Source organism: Electrophorus electricus, chromosome 8 (genome assembly GCF_013358815.1).
Source record: "Electrophorus electricus isolate fEleEle1 chromosome 8, fEleEle1.pri, whole genome shotgun sequence".
Taxonomy (NCBI): Eukaryota; Metazoa; Chordata; class Actinopteri; order Gymnotiformes; family Gymnotidae; genus Electrophorus; species Electrophorus electricus.
Genome location: NC_049542.1, coordinates 1228318 through 1251079, shown reverse-complemented (window position 1 = coordinate 1251079; position 22762 = coordinate 1228318). Strand labels below are relative to the sequence as shown.

At 39.3% G+C, this 22762-nt stretch overlaps 1 protein-coding gene and 3 pseudogenes across 1 annotated transcript; 1 reads left to right on the top strand and 3 right to left on the bottom strand.

The window, feature by feature from the left end:
- Positions 1 to 806: 806 nt before the first annotated feature.
- On the bottom strand, positions 807 to 1859 carry LOC113587388 (trace amine-associated receptor 1-like). Its single transcript, XM_035529124.1, has one exon. It carries the CDS (start codon positions 1857 to 1859, stop codon positions 807 to 809), a length of 1053 nt encoding a protein of 350 aa, XP_035385017.1.
- Positions 1860 to 5210: 3351 nt separating this feature from the next.
- Positions 5211 to 6235, top strand: LOC113587389 (annotated as a pseudogene).
- Positions 6236 to 10634: 4399 nt separating this feature from the next.
- LOC113587386 lies at positions 10635 to 14014 on the bottom strand (annotated as a pseudogene).
- Positions 14015 to 17091: 3077 nt separating this feature from the next.
- LOC113587385 lies at positions 17092 to 18127 on the bottom strand (annotated as a pseudogene).
- Between the last annotated feature and the right edge of the window lie 4635 nt (positions 18128 to 22762).

Below are 22762 nucleotides of genomic sequence, written 5' to 3'. Positions count from 1 at the left end.
CGTGCTGCTAAATGGTTTTTCGTGTAATCTTTTATTTAATGACAACGATCAATTCATTTCAACTCAATTCAGTTTACCGACTAGGAAAACTCAGTCATCTTCTCATTTCTCTCTCCGCTGACTCCCGTCTCCCAAAAACTGTTAAAGATGAAGTTACATAAACAAGTCAATTTGTTACATAAACAAGTCAAACTTCTTTAAAATCTCAAGGACTGTTTGGTAATATTCTCTGTGTGATTTCCATCTATTCTTGTTATTGATAGCTGCAGCATGTTTAGAGTTCTGTAGACATCACAAACTACAGAAGACCATCTCCCTCTGCGCAGGACAATAAAGATCTGGCTGACGACCTCAATGTGCATCAGGACATCTATGTGTTTGCATTACTCTGTATTGTTTCAGTGTTTGCTGTGTCACTTTAAATGCTCTGTCACTTAGATGTAAACACAATCCTTTATAAATGGCTCCAGTTACAAAGCCCTTGTTCCTCCTTATGAATGTGTGTTGCATTGATGCATCTACTAGTGTTGTATGACACTCACCGTTCTATGTCGTTTAGAGAAGAGAATGCTTATATGAGTTATATAAGGTTATATAAGTCACGGAGGTTTTGCTTATCAAAGTAAATATAGGAAATAAGAAATATATATACAAGTTTATCTCTTTGTATTTTATTATATCATTGATTTAAAAGAGAAATTGTTGATACATAATAAGCTTATAAAATGTGATATTTTTTATTTCCTTTTTTTTTAAAGTAAGTGGTCCACATACAGACATGGTACAGAATCGGTTTGACAAGTGGATTACAGACTACTGCTTATCTGTTGCCATGTTTCAGTTAATTTCATTCTTGATGAATCTTTCCTAAATATTTTGCCTAATAAAATTGCTTTGATAGCCTTTCTAAACCAGCTGTAGAAAAATGCATACACAATAGGATTACACATTGAATTGGAATAAACAGTCCAAGCAATCATCTCAATCACTTGTGGTGGACCATTATAACCATAAAATGCAATGTATGTGGTGTAGATAGAAGGTGGTGTCCAACATGCTAAAAACACTCCCATAACAACAGCCAGTGTTTTAGTGGCTTTTCTCTCTGCCTTACTAATAGTGGGCTGCCCTCTGAGTGTGTTTAGTTGAGAGAGAATGTTCTGGACTGTACGTGACTGTCTCTGTGCAACAACATATATTTTCACATATATGCAGACCATGATAACAGAGGGGATGTACAAAGAGAACAGAGAAACTATCAAAGCTGACACTGGCCCTATTAGTGCAACACATGCCCCCTTACATAAAACATTACTATTGTGTTCAACCTGGAAAGCATTTCGCTCCATGACTATGATTCCTACTACAGCAGAATAGCTCCAACAAAAAACAATCATGATTAATGTAACATGAGGTGGCATAGTCCTGTGGTACAGCAGAGGGTGACATACTGCAATATATCGTTCAATAGAGATGAAAGCAAGATTTAAAACAGAGACAGAGCACAATACAATATTAACACTGCTGTGTATTTTACATAATACAGCTCCAAAATACCAGCAGGTCTCTACAGTGCGTATCATCCTGGGAGGCATCACAACCCCTCCTACAAGCAGATCAGCTACAGCCAGAGAGAGAGTGAAGTAGTTGGTTGGAGTGTGGAGCTGCTTGAAATGAACGACTGCTATGATAACCAGGAGGTTTCCAAATAATGTAAAAAATATAATGAAACCAATGAGAAAATACATCCCAACTCTCATAACCAGGGGATAGATGATCTTCTGGCAAGAGTACAAATGATGTTCATAACATAGAGAAATGTTTCCTCTCATCCAGTGTTGTCGTAGGCTGATGTCCATTATGCATTTTCTTTTTTGTGTTAGTAAATATGACAGGGATTTATGTTACCATTAAGACATGCAATAATATATTATGAAACTCAAAGAAACAACTGCAATTGCAAAAAAATAAACTAAATTATATTCCTAACTTTTCATTAACAGCAGATAAAAAACCCTGGTTTGAAATAGTGTCACTTTTAAAACAAACATATAATCTATTTTTATGCCAGTATGGAATCAGTCATAATGTCTGTCATATACCTTCTTACCTCTATCTGCACACCAGGACAGTTCATCACTGATCAGAGAGCTGCTTTCATTTATAGTACCACAAGCCTGCAGCAGGAACGCCTTTCTACTAAATCACACCTCTGTGCTGATCATGTGATATTCTATTCAAGAATAACAGCGAATCAAATTACATTTATCACTTCTTTCTTCTTATACCATTACCCAAACACATTTCCTCAGTTTCCTCAATACAGTTCTTGAAAACCCTGGGGATTTATGAGCACATATTTTTAGGTATTTCCCTGTTTTTAATGATTTCCTTAGTGCCCTCCCCGTTTCTTTTGGAGATAATTGTTTTCTGCAGGGAAATTCATTTTTTTTTAGCGTTTGCCAATGCCATACCTCCTCTGCTAACAATATTATTGGCTCTGCATTTATTTTATTTATTTTGCAGCCAGTTCATCTTTGCATGCTGTTAGTGATCTTGGGGGATTTGCAGGGATATTAATGCAGTATTAACTCAGAAAATTGCATTTAGGCCTTTAGACTCTGGACAATTTTTTGACACTGGTATGTCATATACAGCATATTACACATTAGTTGTGTCAGCGAAGAGGAGAAAACACGAGATGCCAAAGGACTTGTCAAATGCTCAAAGGCAGTTTAGTGACAACAGCAGCAGTAGAACAGCAAGATATAATGACCGACCCAAAGGCGGGAAACAGTTACTAATAAGAGGTCATTGTCTCAATTGGCCAACCTCCTGGCATCCCTGTTTTCATAGTTTCCCTGTCGTGTCTGTTTTCCTTTACTTCCTTGTTCCGTTTCTTGGTTTCGTTTTGTCCACCCCTCGTCTGTTCCTTGTTCTGGTTTTCGCTGTTCTTATTTTCACCTGTGTCTGGTTAGTCTTTAATTGTCTTGGTTATTTAAGACCTGTGTTTGGTTTCACATGTTGTCAACTATTTTGTCAATTTAAGTTTGATCATGTGTGAAGTTGTTATTGTTATTGCCGATGCTATATTGTTATAGCATCTTTGTTTTATTTGTATACTTGGGTTGTGTGTTACTTTGCCTCAGTGTTTTCCACTTGTCCCTGTTTATTAGCCTCCTGTGTTTTTGTTACCCTCACTCATTAAATAGCCTCCTTCATTTGTGGAGAACATAGAGAACATGAGAATATAGCAGGAGGGCCTCACTGAATCGCTACTTGTTCTGTCTGTGTCAGCCCAGCCGCCTTCGTGCAATGGTATGCTCCTAGAAGAAGATTTGGATTATCTCCAGTTGCTAACTGAATGATTTGCTGCAACTTCACCCAAACAGCCTGTGGTACCTACCACCATCATAGATACCTTGTCAGTTCCTGTCTCTGGTGTGGAGGAAACCACCCAGCTAGTTCCCGCTCCCAGCATGAGGGAAGCAACACTGTTCCTGTGACCAGTGTGGAAGATGCCATCCAATCGGTTCAAGTTCCTGTTCCCAACGTGAGAAATGCCGCCTGTCCTGATCTAGTCCCTGCCTCCGGTGTGGAAGGTTAGTATCTGTGATGTAACATGGATGTCTCTGAGGTAGGATTAATGTCTATGAGGTGGGATAATGTTCCTGTTTTCCTCCTGTGCAGCAGGCAAACCACACTGTGGAAGAGTAGGTCTGGAGACTCTCTTTTGCTGACAGATATAGATATTCAGGAGGAGATGAGCTGAGCCTGCATTAGTTTCTTGAGGAAGTCAAGCCTTTTTGGGATTTCCCTTCCTTATTAGAGATATGTATAGTCCAGGTAAGTCAGGTAAAATGTGCACACCAATGAAATTAAATATCTCTACCTTCTCCACATTCTCTAAATGTATACAGAGGACAGAGTGTTCAGTGCACAGTGCACCTGTAGTTTTTATGCTGTTTAAATCCAGGTTGTATCAAGAATCCTCACATACCTGTCTTGTGTTGAATAATTCCTAGGGACATAAGGGGACATATTTCAAACAAATAATTCCTTTTCATATAGTGTTAGGTGGCTGGTGTCCCCCAAGATGAAATTAAACCTACAACACTGGTTAGGAGGTTTTTGAGATATTTGTTAGTGAAGCGGTAATGGCTTCAACACAACACTGTACACCTGTTCAGTAATGCCCATGCTTCCACACCTCATTCTAGACCTGTTCAGTAATGCCCATGTTTCAGCAATGCATTGCTCACCTATACAGTAATGTGCATGTTTCAAGATCGCATTGTACATCTGCACAGTAATGACCAACGCTACACTGTTCACCTGTACAGCTATGCCCATGCTTCAACATTGCACTGGTCTGCTGTACAGTTATGCCAATGCTTTAACACTGCACTGTACACCTAAACAGTAATGTCCATTCTTCAACACTGCACTTTGCAACTATACAGTAATGCCCATGCTTTGAACCACACTGTACACATGTACTGTGCTTAAGAAAGTGAGAAATTGTTTAGGAAATTGAAAATAAAGATGAAGTAGTAAATGGTAGTAAATGTATTTTTATCTTCTGTTATGGTAGGTTAGACTATCACATGATCAACACAGAGGAGTGATTTAGTAGAAAGGCAGTTCCAGCTGCAGGACTGTGGTACTATAAATGAAAAGCAGATCTCTGCTCAGTGTCGAACTGTCCTCTTGTGCAGACAGAGGTAAGAATGGACATGAAAGGCATTATGGGGGAAACCTTGCTAACATGAACAATAGAGAATTATGAATCTGGTTGTTTTACATCTGTATATACTGAGTATGTGACTGTGTTATATATATGATATGAAAGGCATTATGACTGACACCATACTGGCATAATAACTGGCATTGATAATATGCTTTTTTAAAACTTCTCTTAATTGGAGCAGGTTCAGAGAGTGTGCTTTATGTATCATTCATTCCAAAAAATCGTGGATATGACATAAAAGAGAATGTTTTAAAAATGATCAATCATGAAACTGTAAAAGTGACGCTATTTCAAACCAGGGGTTTTTATCTGTTGTTAATGAAAAGGATTTGATGTATTTGAAGTATTTGATGATTTGGTAATTGCTCTGTCATATAATGATTCATAATAAATTATTTCATGTCTTAATGGTATCAAATTATTGATGTCATATTTATAAACAGATCAAAGAAAAGGCATAATGGACATCAGCCTACGACAACACTGGATGAGAGGAAACATTTCTCTTTGTTATGAACATCATCCATACTCTTGTCAGAAGATCATCTTTCCCCTGGTTATGAAAGTTGTGATGTATTTTCTAATTGGTTTTATTATATTTTTTACAATAATTGGAAACCTCCTGGTTATCATAGCAGTCGTTCATTTCAAGCAGCTCCACACTCCAACCAACTACTTCACTCTCTCTCTGGCTGTAGCTGATCTGCTTGTAGGAGGGGTTGTGATGCCTCCCAGGATGATACGCACTGTAGAGACCTGCTGGTATTTTGGAGCTGTGTTCTGTAATACATTATCGAGCCTTATTGTTATGTTATGTACTGTCTCTGTTTTAAATCTTGCTTTCATCTCTATTGAACGATATGTTGCAGTATGCCACCCCATGCTGTACCACAGGACTATGACATCTCATGTTACATTAATCATGATTTTTTTTTGTTGGAGCTATTCTGCTGTAGTAGGAATTATAGTCATGGAGCTAAATGCTCTTCCAGCTTGAACACAATAGTAATGTTTTATGTAAGGGTGCATGTGTTACAGTAATAGGGACCAGTGTCAGCTTTGATAGTTTCTCTGTTCTCTTTGTACATCCCCTCTGTTATCATGGTGAGCATATATGTGAAAATATATGTTGTTGCCCAGAGACAATCACGTTCAGTCCACAACACTCTCTCTCACTTAAAAACATCCAGAGGGCAGCCCACTGTTAGTAAGGCAGAGACAAAAGCCACTAAAACACTGGCTGTTATTATGGGAGTGTTTCTATCATGTTGGACACCACCTTCTATCTACACCACATATGTAGCATTTTCTGGTTATAATGGTCCACCACAAGTGATGCAGGCGATTTCCTGGGCTACTTTTTCCAATTCAGCATGTAACCCTATTGTGTATGCCTTCTTCTACCACTGGTTTAGAAAGGCCATCAAAATTATTTTATTAGGAAAAATATTTAGGAGACATTCATCAAGAATGAAACTATTCTGAGTAAACTGAGCTACTTTTTAATTAACATTTCCAATATAGTACTGCACTTACCTTAAATAATGGCGTGAAATTGTTTCTTTTACTAATATGGGATATATGCAGGAGATTGAAAATGAGTGCATTCAACAGTGACTTTATTAGGAGCACATATATTCAAATGGTGCCATATTAGACGCACCCATGTTATAATTATTATTGTACAAATATAATACTGATTGTTGGCATGAACATTTTAGTAGTGGCATGATAGAGGATGTTGCCCTGTAATGAATGTATAAATAATAGCAGGATTGCTGGGGCTTCTACACATCAGTGCTGATCCTGTGTTAAAAGTGGTCTACCAAGCAACAGCAGGTCTGTGGTTAGACACTAACTGAAGCACTACACGATGGCTTATTATAATTGTTGTCTATGGCAAGAGATGGGCAGTAGCATGTAATCCACCTGCCAAACCAGTTGTAAACCATGTCTGTATGTGGACCACTTTCTTAAAAAATGTTTTTAAAAAAGCAAATAGAAAGTATCACATTTTATGACCTTGTTATATATCAGTCATATCTCTTTTAAAACATAAAGTGATAAAGTTATATATATTTATTTCCTATATTTACTTTGATAAGCAAAACTGCTGTACCTTACCAATAAAACATTTTAAAACACATATTTAAATCTGTTACATACTGACTGTTACACATTCATGAATGTTTGCTGATTTGCTGTATCACCTGTTCACAGTTGAATAAACAGCAAACTGTCTAAATGAAATATAAGGGTGAGTGTCCATACAACACTAGTAGATGCATCAATGCAACACACATTCATAAGGAGGAACAAGGGCTTTGTAACTGGAGCCATTTATAAAGGATTGTGTTTACATCTAAGTGACAGAGCATTTAAAGTGACACAGCAAACACTGAAAACAATACAGAGTAATGCAAACACATAGATGTCCTGATGCACATTGAGGTCGTCAGCCAGATCTTTATTGTCCTGAGCAGAGAGAGATGGTATTCTGTAGTTTGTGATGTCTTACATGACTCTCCACATGGTGCAGCTTATCAATAACAAGAATAGATAGAAATTACACAGATAATATTATCTGTCTGTTCTTGTGTCTTGTCTGGGTCCTGTCCCTGATCTACAACTTGCCCATTCTGCTTGTCGGTGTCTCGTCCAAGTCCTGTGTTCTGTTTTGCATGCCCCATTGTTGCACACTTTAGTGGGCAGTTCTGTCTGATTGGCCAACCTCCAGGCATCCCTGTTTTTCATAGTTTCCCTGTTGTGTATGTGCTCCTCTGGTCCTTCCTGGCCCATTGTTTGCAAACAGCTGCAGGTCAGGACCTGCCAACTGCGGCTGTTTACACTGCTGGACCCCCAGCCAGATCCTGTTCCTGGAGTAGCGGACGCTGCTCAGCCTGTCCCTGTTACTGGCACGCAGATTGTTGCGCTGTCAGTTCTTGTTCCAGGAGTGGATGAAGCCACTCTGAATGTCCACGCACATCATGCCAGGCCTGTTCTCATGGTTGCTCCTCAAGACTCCCCTGTGGCCCGATAGTTGCTGCAGGTGAGGCCACTGAGAGGCTTAGGACTCTTTCAGTCTCTCCTTCGGCCTCCCTGTTGAGCCCTCAGTCCCATGTAGCTCCTATGTGTAAACCTTGTGCAATTCCTGTAACGCCTCTGCCCCCTGAAGCTGCTGCGCCATCCCTCATTACTGCCCCCGTGTCTATTTCTGTTTCCTCAGTTCCTGTTTTGCTTGCTCCTGTTCCTGGTTTTGTTCATGTTTCTGTCCATACATCCATGCCTGTTTTTGTTACCATAGTGAGATCTGTTATCTTGTTTTGTGGCATCAGTGTTCCATTACCTGTTCCAGTACCCATACCCACGCCTGTGGTGTATTTTGTTTCTGTGCCTGTCTCTGTTGTGCTGAAAATACGTACCTCTGTCTTTTGCTTCTGTTCCTGTCCCCATTCCCACAGCTGTGCCCAATCCCAATGTTTCTCCTCTCTTGTCTCTGTGCCCACCTCCTGTTCCAACCATGTCTCCAGGACCACTTCTTTCCCCATCTGGCTTCTGTCCCTCAATCTGTCCCAACTCTGCTACCTGTCCAGGGTTTAGCCCTGAGTCCCATGCATGCCCCTGGTCTTCCCACAATCCCTCTTTGTAGTCCTGCCCCTGGTCCTGTTCCTACTTTGTTTACTCCATGTGTCCTCTCATCTGTTTCTGCTCCTCAGCCAGGTCCTGTTTCTGTACCTGCTTGTGTCCTTCATGTTCCTGTGTCTAGACTGGCTTCCTCAATGTCCACTAGTTCCCCCTTTTGGTTCTGTCTCTGCTCCATGTGGTACTCCTGTTCCTACTCCCTGTCTTGCCTGACCTCCTGCCTCTGTTCCTACATCTGTTCCTGGTCCTTATCCTGTTCCCTGGGTTTTTGTATATTTTCCCTTGTCTGCTCCTGTTGAATCTCCTGTTTCTGTCTGTTGTGTCTTGTCTGGGTCCTGTCTCTGCTCCGCACCTTGCCCATTCTGCTTGTCGGTGTCTCATCCAAGTCCTGTGTTCTGTTTTGCGTGCCCCAGTGTTGCACACTTTAGTGGGGGGTTCTGTCACGAGTAGCCTACCTCCAGGCATCCCTGTTTTCATAGTTTCCCTGTCGTGTATGTTTCGTTTTCTCCGCCCCTAAATCTGTTCCTTAATTCTATTCCTTGTTTTGGTTTTCGTTGTTCTTATGTTCACCTTTAATTGTCTTTAATTGTCTTGGTTACTTAAGCCTTGTGTTTGGTTTCCCATGTCGGTTATTTTGCTAAGGTCATGTGTGAAGTCGTTGTCACTATTGCTGTTATCGTCCTTGTTTTATTTGTATACTTAGTTCGTGTTACTTTGCCTCAGTGTTTTCCCCTTGTCTCTGTTTAATAGCCTTCTGCATTTGTGTTCTGCCTCTCGCCTCATCCCTGCTAAAATGTTAGTCATGTATCGGAATTTGACTTTCTATACTCTGTCATACGAGATGACTGTACTCCGCATGTGTGTTTGCCCTCAAGCTCACAATCATTACTCATGGGAATTACTGTACAGGTGTACAGTGCAGTGTTGAAATGGTGTTGATGGTGAAATGGGTATTCCTGTAGTTCCATGAGCAACCTCAAAACCTGGCCCTCAGGCTATTTGAAATGCACATGTCATGTCAGTGAAGCTTGATTAGTCCACATGACAAAAGAGATGTGTGCAACACCTCATCCCTTTATATCCATCCCCAAGACACGATTCTAATGGATACTGTTCACACAAATCAATAGCTAAATACGCACACCTAAGTTAGATTTTCTGAATTATTACAGCCACAGAGAGGCCACTGCACCAAGAGAATCCTAGCCATGCCCTCCACAGCACTTTTTTGGGGCCAGGGGCATAACAGAACCCAAACACTATCACCAGGTTAAAATAGAGCTTCCTGTAGCATGAGCACTGTTTTGTCTTTTGACAAGGGCACCTGTCATTAGCTGCTGCACAGATTTAGTGAGGTGAAACAACCAGTGGCTTGGGCGTCACTCTGAGCAGTTTCGGAATCTTACTTTATAATATGTTGGTCTATGCAAGAAAACCTATGTGTTTCTTCTTTAAAATCTCAGGGGCTGTTTGATCATATCTTTTATGACCTTATTACATATCAGTCATTTCTCTTTAAAAACAATAATATAATAACCTAGAAGTGATATATATATATATATATATATATATATATATATGATATATATATATATATATATATATATATATATATATATATATATATTATATTTCCAGTGATAAGCTAGACTGCTGTCTCTTACAACTAACACTTTTTAAAACATCTTTAAATCTGTTACATACTGAGTCATCAGCCAGATCTTTATTGTCTTGAGCAGAGGGAGATGGTCTTCTGTAGTTTGTGATGTCCTACAGGACTCTCCACATGGTGCAGCTAATCAATAACAAGAATAGATAGAAAGTGGTCCACATACAGACATGGTTCAGAAATAGTTCGACAGGTGGATTACAGGCTACTTCCCATCTGTTACCATGGACAACAATTATAATAAGCCATCGTGTAGTGCTTTAGTTAGTATCTAACCAAAGACCTGCTGTTGCTTGGTAGACCACTTTTAACACAGGATCAGCACTGATGTGTATCTGTAGTCTAATTGTACAATTATAATTATAACATGAGTGCATCTAATATGGAACCATTTGAAAATAGGTGCTTCTAATAAAGTGACTTTTTGAATGTCCTAATTTTCCATGTCCTGTATATATTCCACATCAGTAAAAGAAACAATTTCAAGCCACTATTTAATACATGTCATACTATATTAGAAATGTGAATTAAAAGTCAGTGCAGTTGATTTTAGCAGATGATGCACTATTCTACTCAGAACAGATTAATTCTCGAGGAATTTTTCCTAAATATTTTGCCTAATAAAATAGTTTTGATGGTCTTTCTAAACCAGCGGTAGAAGAAGGCATACACAATAGGATTACATGCTGAATTGGAAAAAACAGTCCAAGAAATCACATGTAACACTTGTGGTGGACCATTATAACCAGAAAATGCTACATATGTGGTGTAGATAGAAGGTGGTGTCCAAAATGTTAAAAACACTCCCATAACAACAGCCAGTGTTTTAGTGGCTTTTCTCTCTGCCTTATTAACAGTGGGCTGCCCTCTGGGTGTGTTTAGTTGAGAGAGATTGTTGTGGACAGAACGTGACTGTCTCTGGGCAACAACATATATTTTCACATATACGCTCACCATGATAACAGAGGGGATGTACAAAGAGAACAGAGAAACTATTAAAGCTGCCATTGGCTCTATTATTGCAACACATACCCCCTTACATAAAACCTCACTATTGTGTTCAACACGGAGCATATTACGCTTCAGGAATATGATTCCCAGTGCAGCAGAATAGCTCCAACAAACAGCAATCATGATTAATGTAACATGAGGTGTCATAGTTCTGTGGTACAGCAGAGGGTGACATACTGCAACATATCGTTCAATAGAGATGAAAGCAAGATTTAAAACAGAGACAGTACATAACATAACAATAAGACTGTTAATATTTTACAGAACACAGTTTCCAAAATACCAGCAGGTCTCCACAGTGTCTATCATCCTGGGAGGCATCACAACCCCTCCTACAAGCAGATCAGCTACAGCTAGAGAGAGAGTGAAGTAGTTGGTTGGAGTGTGGAGCTGCTTTGAAATGAACAAACTGCTATGATAACCAGCAGGTTTCCAAATAATGTAAAAAATGTAATGAAACCATGAGAAAATACATCCCAACTCTCATAACCAGGGGATAGATTTATCTTCTTCTGGCAAGAGTTAGAATGATGTTCATAACAAAGAGAAAGTTTCCTCTCATCCAGTGTTTGTCCGTAGGCTGATGTCCATTATGCATTTTCTTTCATCTGTGGGTAAACATAACATCAAGAATTTACTGTTAAGATCATTATGTAATAATATATTATCAAACTCAAATTTCAAAATTATTAAATACTGTTCCTAACTTTTCATTAACAACAGCTAAAAAAACATAGCTTGAATTCATGTCCATCCTTACCTCTGTCTGCACACCAGGACAGTTCAGCACAGATCAGAGAGCTGCTCTCATTTATAGTACCACTGTCCTGTAGCAGGAACGCCTTTCTACTCAATCACGCATCTGTGTTGGTCATGTGACATAACAATAACAGTGAATCAAAATACATTTACCAAATTTTCCTTCTTACACCATCAGCCAAACATTTCCTCAGTTTCCTCAATACATCTCTTGAATACCTGTAGAATTTAGGAGCACATATTTTAAAAACAGGTATTTCCTTGTTTTAGTGATTGCCAAATGGGATTGAGATCTGGGGGGTCTCCTGGCTATGCACCAAAAATGGCATGGTTCTCCGTCATGCTGGAAAATGCATTTTTTATCTCCAACTTGCTCCTGGATTGTTGGGAGAATTTGTTCTTGGAGGATGTTTTGATACTATTCCTTATTCATAGCAGTGTCCTTAGGCAAACTTTTGAGCAAACCTCCTTTGGATGAGAGATTGCTCAGGAATGGCAGAAGGCAGGTGTGAGTGCATATGTACGCACAGTGAGGTGAATGCTTTTGTAGGATGGCTTGGTGTCGAGAAGGGCCACTTTTCTCCCAGAAAAACAAGGACAAACTGATATTCTGCAGGAAAAATAGGGATTTTCTCTGATGAAACCGCCGTCAGACATAGAAGAAAAAGTGAGCGCTATCATGAGTCCTGTGTCATGCCAAAAGTGAGGCATCTTGAGACCATTCATATTTGGAGTTGCTTCTCATCCAAGGGACTGGGCTTGCTAAAAAAAAAACCAGCCATTTCTCTTAATGATTTCCAAATTGCCCCTACTGTTCTAGGTGATGATTTCTTTGGAGATTTTCTGCAGGGAAATTACTTAGCATTTGCCAATTCCTGGTTGGGTTTTTTTTTTTTGGGGGGGGGGGGGGGTGCACCTTGTGGTTCTGTGATTGTAGACCATGTCTATTTTTGACTTTGCAGAGATTACTGTTTGTCTCACTGTTGACTCGGCCCGAAGCACGGAAACAGTAGAGGCTGTGACTGGCTCTGCAGGAAGGTCAGGCATGGATCCTGATAGATATTGGACTCCTGGGAGGGGTCCTATGTTCGCAATAAGATTAAAAGTACTTAAGCTGGAAATCAAAAGACAGGAAGGAGCATGAGGAAGAACTGCTCTGAGTGTGAGGGTTTCAGGTGGAGGCCGATAAAGAGGTTGCTTTAATGAGTATGAGCATTGGCTTGGAAAAGCCTGTGTCTCTTCCTCAAGAAGTCTGTCCAGTGTCTCTTCAGTGTCAGTCACTGCCACTCATGCCAGAGCTCCTGTTCCTAAGCCTCGCTCCTCCAGTGCAGTGACCCACCCAGCTAGTCCTGTTCTAGAAAATACAGTGTTTGATGCAAGTGGGCATATCAGGTTTGTGCCAGTGTTTAGGGAGTATGAAGTATTTCCTTATCTTTGATCGCTACCACACTCAACTGGCCACCTAGCATTTGGTATTTGCTTTTACAGTGCAAACTTACAGGTAAAGCACAGTAAATATTCTCCTATTTGAATGTGGAGCAGATTATGACTTGGAAAATCTACCATTTTGAAAGCTTTTGAATTGGTGCCAGAAGCCTATCAACCGAAGTGTAGAAACACGCAAAAAAAAAAAACAGCCAAATCTACATGAAATTTGCCAGAGAGAAGTTTGTTTTGTTTGAGAAATTGTGTGCAGAGAGTGGTTGACTATTTTAGATCAGTTTTAAAGAGCTGATTGCTAGAGTTTAAACAATTGTCATTAACATTCACCTCACAGATATTAACCATTAAGATCTTATACTATAGGTAAGTTTATATATTTAACTAGCTAGATGTAATTCCTAATTTGTTTTCTATCCTGCAGATTAGTTGAGCAAGTATTTAAATAATTTCTTTGAAGAGATTGGCAACAGCCAGCATTTGGATGATATCACAACAATCAACTACTAACAACTAGTTAGCTACTCTAAGAGACATATAGCATCTGTAACTGCATGCTTCCCCACCCCCTAAACCAGGCGGTATGGCCTGCCAGGTGGCTGTGTTGTGTTGTTGTTGTTGACGACCAGGTGATATGGCCTGTCACATGGCTGTGTTGTTGTTGTTGTTGTTGACCAGGTGATATGGCCTGCCACGTGGCTGTGTTTGTTGTTGTTGTTGACCAGGTGGTTATGGCCCGTCATGTTGTCTGTGTTGTTGTTTGTTGTTTGTTGTTGTTGTTGACCAGGTGGTATGGCTCGCCACAGGCTGTGTTGTTGTTGTTATTGTTGTTGTTGTTGTTGTTTGTTGACGGGTGGTATGGCCCGTCACGTGGCTGTGTTGTTGTTGACCAGGTGGTATGGGCCTGCCACATGGCTGTGTTGTTGTTGTTGTTGGACCAGGTGGTATGGCCCGCCACATGCTGTGTTGTTGTTGTTATTGTTGTTGTTGTTGTTGACTGGGTGGCATGGCCCGTTACGTGGCTGTGTTGTTGTTGTTGACCAGGTGGTATGGCCCGCCACATGGCTGTGTTGTTGTTGTTGTTGTTGCCTTGTGACACTTACCCATGTGATCTTGTTTCCCTTGTTTGTAACTATGCTCCTTGTTACCTTATTGCTTGTTTCACCTGCTTCATATTAACAGTGATAGTGTGTATATAAACGCTCCATTATGGCTCCTTTGTTTGTCGGTTTGCTGTCTCACTTTGTCCTGATTCTATTCGTATTACTTGTTTGTGTTGTCGTCTGTGTTCGATAAACTGTTTTTTTTGTGCACACAGTTCTCACATCTTTTTGTGCTCCCATGCTCACAGCATCGGAGTCAGTATATTTACAGTAGAACAAGTTATTTATGGCTGTTTACTTCTGTAACTTGCAGACCTAGCTTGTGCCTACTGCTGCATGGTGTGCTGTGACCCCTGTGTCTTCTAACAGTATGGATTCACTCACTCAGCCATTGTGAGTCAGTAAGTGTTTATGTGTACTGATTGGCCCCTCAACACGTTTCAGGATACACTACATAACTACACTAAAGCCTACATAATATGTGTAGGTTAATGGCTTTGGAGAAATGGTGAGCGATTTTTAACAGTCATTTTATCCTTGTTTAAAACAAAAATGATTTGACAGGGGATGTGACTCCTTCTCAGTAATGATTGTATGACTGATTATTTCATGCTGTGATGCACAGTAATAAAATGCCTTTGAGGATTTGTTTTTTTATTATTTAAAACAGACTTCATTCTTCTTATGTGCACCTTTCTAGAGTGCTGAAGTTCTATAGTTTGCTATACAAAGATTCAGAAATAGCTTTGAAAAGTATTAAAAATTATCTTTGTACAAATCAATTTCGATCTTAATGTATGTTGTATGTGTTTGCGTTACTGTATATTGGTTGGTACGCTGAACACTGTACACACATATGAGATGTATACAAATGACTGAAAACCTTTCAGAACACTGCTTAAGTATGGTACTGGAAATATTTATTATGAGTCGGTTGAGTTGACTTTTGTAGATGATGCATTATTCTACTCAGAACAACTTTATTCTTGATGAATCTTTCTAAATATTTCGCCTAATAAAATAGCTTTGACAGCCTTTCTAAACCAGTTGTAGAAGAAGGCATACACAATAGGATTACACAGTGAATTTGAGTAACCAATCCAACCAGTTACCTCCAAAACTTGTGGTGGACCAGTGTAACCAGTAAATGTCACAGTTGTGCTGTAAATATAAAATGGTGTCCAAAATGATAGAAATCCCCCCATAACAACACCCAGTGTTTTAGTTGTTTTGCGCTCTGCCTTGCTAATGGTGGGCTGCCCTTTGGATGTGTTTAGTTGAGAGAAAGTGTTGTGGACTGAATGTGAGTGTCTCTGTGCAACAAGATATATTTTCATATATATGCATAGCATGATAATGGTTGGGATGAACAGAGAGAACAAAGAAATGAACAAAGCTGACACTGGTCCCATGGCAAATGCACACACCCCCTCACATGAAGCATCATTAAAGTGGTCAGTGCCTAAATTGTTGAGCTCCATGATTGTAATTCCCACTGCAGCAGAGTAGCTCCAGCAAACACCAATCATTACTAGAGCAGTAACAGGAGTAATTTAATTTAATAATGTGTGTGTGTGTGTGTGTGTGTGTGTGTGTGTGTGTGTGTGTGTGTGTGTGTGTGTGTGCAGAGTGTACTGAGCTGTATGTGGGTATGTGTGTGTGTGTGTGTATCAGGGAGAGAGGAGGTAAACATATTTCTAGATGTAAGAAAGAGCCAGTGAAACTTATTAATACATCCAGCTCATACCAAACTCAAGATCACTGAGGTGTAGACTTTACTGAGCTCAATCTGATTTCATACACATGTCTGACCTGATCCTATCTGCTATAGCTACATCATACACCCAACAGCTGGCAGTCACTTCGAGCAAGAGAGAATTCTAGTAAGCCAATCACACACAATGAGAAGATTCCCCCTCTGCAAAATAACTGGGATATTAACACAAATACAAACAGGCAAACATTTTTCCCCTCAAGACTGAACTGCTTCTTTGTAATAAAGCTTATTCTTGATTTTTTGAATGCTTCTTGTGCTGTTTCTCACTTGTACTGAACCTAATTTGAAGAGAGAAATCTCTGACAGATATTTTGTCAACCATCGGACAACTACATATTGTCTCTGCCAAGCTCCTGTTAAAAGAAGCTTTCACTAATGATGACAAGTTTGTATTGTAAAACCTTTGCACACTTGTTCAAAGGGTAGGTTGTTTCAAATAGTCTATTAGGTGGCAAAAGCCGTGCACCACTTGTTTAAATAAAGGATGATAAATCCACCCAAATCCAGAAAACAGGTCTCTTGGGTCATTCCATCTCCAGGTGCTCCTGTTTCTGTGAAACAGAGGTGACAAGATGCTACAGGCATACAGTCTTCTGTAGTAATAGGACTGGATATTTAATTCTATATCCTTACATTCATTTTACTGTATAAGTAAAACATAGGAGAGAGAACATGATAAAGGAGCAATGTCTTTATTATTTGTGAATCTTTCAGTTAGATACTAACTTTGAATATGAGTATAGAAATTAAAAGAATCAAATAAAATTGTGAACAATTAATTTCTATATTAATTTATTAAGGTGAAAATTACTATGCATGAAAAAAATCAATTGGGAATAGCTTTTTTTTTTATTAAAGAGAAATGAACATGTTGAAAGTATACTGTTGGCCAAACATTTACAAAATTATTGAGAGTATTCCAAAAAATAATACATGCATTCTATTCTGAACACAGTTCTATTCTTGAAGAATGATTTCTGAATATTTTGCCATATAAAAGAATTTTGAGGGCCTTTCTAAACCATGTGTAGAAGAATGCATACACGATGGGATTACATGCTGAATTTGAATAGCCAATCCAACCAAATAAATCAAATAATTGTATTGGCCTACTTAATCCCTGAAATATAATAGTAATACTGTAGATAAACAGTGGTGCCCAGGACAGCAGAAAAACCCCCATAACAATGGCTAATGTTTTAGTGGCTTTTCTCTCTGCCTTATTAATGGTGTTTTGCCCTCTGGATGTGTTTATTTGAGCATTTTGTATTGCACGCGATTGTTTCTGTGCCACAAGATATATTTTCAGATAAATGCTTAGCATAACAATGGTGGGGATGTATAAATTAAACATTGCAATCACCAAAGCTGTCACAGGCCCTAGAACTACTAAACACGCCCCCTCACATTCAATATCACTGTAGTCTTCCAGGCCTTGAATACTGAGCTCCAGAAACACCATCCCAAATCCCACAGCAGCAGAAATACTCCAACAAACAGCAATCATGAATACAGTAGTGAGAGGAGTCATTTTACTGTGGTACAGCAGAGGGTGACATACTGCATAATATCGTTCAACAGAGATTAATGCCAGATTTAAAACAGAGGCAGTACACAACATTAAATCAAGACTGGTGTGTATTTTACAGAATGTGGTTCCAAAATACCAGCAGGACTCCACAGACAGTATCATACTGGGAGGCATCACAAGTCCTCCTACAAGCAGGTCAGACACAGACAAAGACAGAATGAGGTAGTTAGTTGGTGTGTGGAGCTTCTTGAAATGAGTTATAGATATGATCACTAAAAGGTTTCCTAAGAGTGTAAGAAGTATAATGACGCCAAGGGCAAAATAAGTCATAACTCTCACAGCCAGCGGATAGACAAATCTCTGACAAGAAGTTAGGATGATGTTCATAACATAGAGAAATGTTTCCTGTGCTCCTGTTTGGGCTTACGTAGTCCTTTATGTCCATTTTATGTCACATGTTCCACTGTGAAAAGAAATGATGTTAAATTAAAGAAACCATCAATTATGTTTAAAAAAAAGAAAAAGAATAATTAAAATCTAAGTGTGCAAGAAACTCGTAAATAAATAAACGCACAAACACTCTGCTCAAGCACTCCTCCCTGCTGGAGTCGTGATACCGTGGCGTTTGTCACTGACCAGAGTGAGAGAGAGTGGGGAGGGTGCTCATCCAAGCATTTGGAAATTAGTTAATGGTTAATTTTGTTTTAAAAAATAACTGATCCTTGTTTGTGTGTTATTCAGTCCAGTCTTGTTCTGTTTACCTTAATTGGTCTACTGGAGCTGTGTTACAAATCTTCGTGATGTGTTTTATTTTTCAATACCCCTGCCCTGTGTTTCCCTTTACTACATCCCTGTCAGTCTGTTTGCTGTGTGCGCTTCGCCATTAAAAGATGAAAGAATACTCTTGTTCATGTTTAGCATATCATCAATATATATTTAAGCCTTTTTATTGGGAAAATAAAGTACAAGTCATTAGTTTAGTTGCATATTAATCTCTGTTAACAACACTGTTTTTTATCCCAATAAGTGCTACCTGTGCTTTTTTAGCACCTCCTTTGCACTACTAAATGCTCATTCTCTTGGTAATAAATCATCACTTTTGCCGGAATTAATAATAGACAATACTACTCCCATATTCTTTCTAACATGGCAACAAGATGTTGATATTAAGACCTAAATCAGGTAACACAACTTAATTTTAATTACATTTGCAAGCCCTGCTCCAGTAGTTGAAGGGATGGTCTAGCAGTAATCTTCATTGACAAAACTAATGTGACAGAGCTTACCTTTACAACGGTAACATCTTTTGAATATCTTGCCTTTATGGTACTGTATTCTATAACTGCATTATGAATCTATTGTCCTCCAAAATCTATGTCACTTTCACAAACCACTACACTTGTGGAACAAACAAACAAACACAGTCAACAAACCACACATAACGTCTTTTATGATCTCATGAATATGAATGCCCTGCACCTGTCAATTACGATTACCTTTCCTATTTCTTTCCTCTTTCCCTATCTCAGTGTGAAGTATTCTTCCTCCACCTCGTTCCACAAAGCTTAGACTTGGGACCGCTCTTGTTTATAATCAACAAACCTTCCTTTGGACAAATCTTATGTAATTTCAAAGTGGAATTCACTTGCTATGCAGATGACACCCAAATCTCACTACTAAATCAACAAAACAAATTCTCGTTCATGCTTTTATGTTCAGCCACCTGAACTACTGAAACTCTCTCCATGACATCAGCAGCTCTTCAGAACTCTGCTGCTGTAACGATGACTGGTAAGGAGGCATGTGCAGAGAAAAGCGAGATTTAATAGGGGCAGATCCAGAATCAGTCATTAAAGCAGTCCAGGGTCATAGGGAGAGCACAGGGATACATGAACAACAAGACAAGGGCTAGGATACACAAAAGCTAGGAAACAGAAAGCAAAAGTACACGAAGGCAAACAGGAAACGGGTTATAACAAAGACTAGGGAACAAGGAAGCTAAGATAACACAAAGGCACAGAGTACAAACATGTGCTTTGCAAATACTGCAAAACAATCAAACACAAACACAATGAAGCCTAACAACAAACAGCCCAAAACACAGGGAGCAAGACAGGGTTTAAATACAAGAACCAAAGGTAGAAACAAGGGACAGGTGCAAGCAATCAAATGAGGGGAGGAGAAAATGAAACTAAGGCATGGAACCAAAACACACAAGACAGGGAAACCACGGAAGCTGGAACCTGGGAGGGACTAATCATGACAGTTGCTCATCTTCTCACTCCCATCAGGTTACTCTTACACATTACACCCATTCAACAGGATTTTCACTGGATTCCTGTTAAGTACCACATACACCTAAAAATCATCCCTCTCAGATAAAAATTCTCAACAATCTCACACCATCTTATCTGTCCAATCTTCTTCAATAAAAATCTATTCACTTTCTAAGGTGTTCTTTTGCTGGGCTTCTCACTGTTCCTACATCTACCCTTTATAAGCTACAGACTCATAAAATCAACTAATAGTGTCATTAATTAATATTAATTCAATTAGGTTAACCGGCCATTACTTGAGCTTGATACACAATTTGAAACAATAGTGAATACAAATTTTAATCTCTAAGCTGTTACTTGTAGGTAATAATGCCGGCAGAAGGAAAAATATGACAATACAACACTTCTCATTTCATCAGATGGCACTGTGGACAAGACAAAGGTGTAAATATGCAAGTAAGCAAGCGAAATTGAGAAGCAGGTGCAATTAATAAGGGGCAGAGGTGAGGAATCAGGAACACCAAAGCAAAACAAGAACACGAGACAGGTTACTGTGATGATTCGAGGCTAACAGGATGCAGAGAAGGGGCACGTTCAAACATACGTTTTTATTTAACACATAGACGACACATCTAACTCTCCACACTTCACTAAACACCTTTCAAACACCAACAACACGTATTACAACACAAGAGACATATATACACATAAGAGGATTACACATAATACAGAACAGGTGGAAAAGGGCGAAAGGGCGTGGCAACACGGATGAACACACACACGCACACACACACCAAGATGTTTGAGGAGGGGGCGGGGCCGTAACATGACAGGTAATAGGGAGACCACAATGCTAGAGGGGAGGAAGTTAATTAACATACCCAATGTCCAACAATGACAGTACAGTGATTTGTACTGAAGAGCTAAATGACTTTAAATGTAGCCATAGAATGTCACCCAGTATATCTATATTGCTAAATCCTCCCCAGTTAGATGTGGTAGATCACACACACTCACCATGGTGAAGGGGTAGATCACACACTCACCATGGTGAAGGGGTAGATCATACAAAGTCACCATGGTGAAGGGGTAGATCACACACACTCACTGTGGTGAAGAGTGCTGTGTGTAAAAATCAGCTATTTGTTGTTGCATTCCTCACTAGAGTGTCCCAAATAGAAGCAACACCAGCACAAAAAAAATGTTCATGAAATATTCCTGTATTGCTTGAGAATTACCAATAGCTGAATCCAAATGCCTTGTGCATGTCAGCATGCTTGGCCAATAAACCAGAATCTACTATGTTTTACTGAATGAACAGATGCACACACTCCTGACTTTAACTGTACACTTTTGGGATATATTGGAATGCTGACTGCAAGCTACGCCTTCTTGTCCAAAATTTGTCACACCTAATAAACCCTTTTTTGAGTAGTGGGCATAAATTCGGACAGGCATGCTACTGCACCTTCTGGAAAGCATTTTCGTGACAATGGATTGACTCCACTGAATGCCTGCAATACAGTTTTAACCAATCAGGAAACTTCTCCAAAGCAAGGTGGTCCTCCCTACCTGCTAACTATTTTACACACAACCACAGTGTATTACGGTACATGTGTGTGGGGTTGGGGTTGTATGCCCTAAAGTGAAATTGAATTTAGTGCTCCAGGGACTCCTACTTGACTGAGCCAATAAGGATGGAACTATCAATGTGTATGCCCACCAAAAGCTCAAAATAAACAAATGGGAAAATTAAAGGAGAAATAATTCATTTTTACCACTATAAAGTATAAACAATGTTTATGAAATTAATTATTTTTATATGCAGCTCACATGACATGAAAAACCAAACCAAACCATGGTTTGTTTGTTGTCCTCAAATGAACCAGTTTATGAACCACTGAGTTACCAACAGGTAAGTGCTGACTATCTGTTTCCCTCCAGTGGCTGAAGCAGATATCTCAGCACACATATCCACAGGCTGGGCATCAGTGCTCTGCTGCCCCTATCTGGTGAGTCAAGACCAAGCTGGCTGACCCCTTGCAAGAAAGGCATGTTAAGTGCTAAGTATACATCATTCAAGGGAGGGGCTCTGGACAAAGTTGACAAAGGGTGTAGGACTCAGGGAGTGGACAGGTTTGGTGGCGGTTTCATGGAATTTGATCATATAGATATAACTATAATGCAGTATAATACAAATATAAATACAGTGTAATCGATCAATAGAAAGATGAAGCAAAATTGAGTGAGTATTTTGAGAAGCTGGGGAGGAGGAAAACTGATGTATTTCCACGTTAAAGTAAACCTCTGCTTGGAAACAAGAGCTGCATCTGACATGTGAATAAAATGATAACATTGATCAGTAATCACTGCAAGTCATGCCTCTGTGGCTAACACACTCATGCAAACCAAGAATGCTGGTGCTATAACTGTTGTGTCACATGTTCAGATGGTGCTGTATCTATGACCTATGACCTAGGCTTCATGAAGCTGCAGACGTATTGGCTTCCTCAGTGGTGCACTACGTGGACTTATTTTCCTGGTCTGTACATCAGCTGTACACAGGCAATGTACCATAAATGCACTTAATATATGTGATGTATTACCTACCAATTAGATGGTATTAAATATATGCAAATATGAGCATAGAAAATAGTTAACTTTTTTAGTTTTTATGATTTTTATTATGGTAGAAATTACTAAAAGGAACCGTGTCAAAGAAAATGTTTTTCAGTTAAAGAGAACGTTAATAGAAAGAGTATTGGCCAAATACTAATGACCTACTGAAACACTTCAAAGATCAT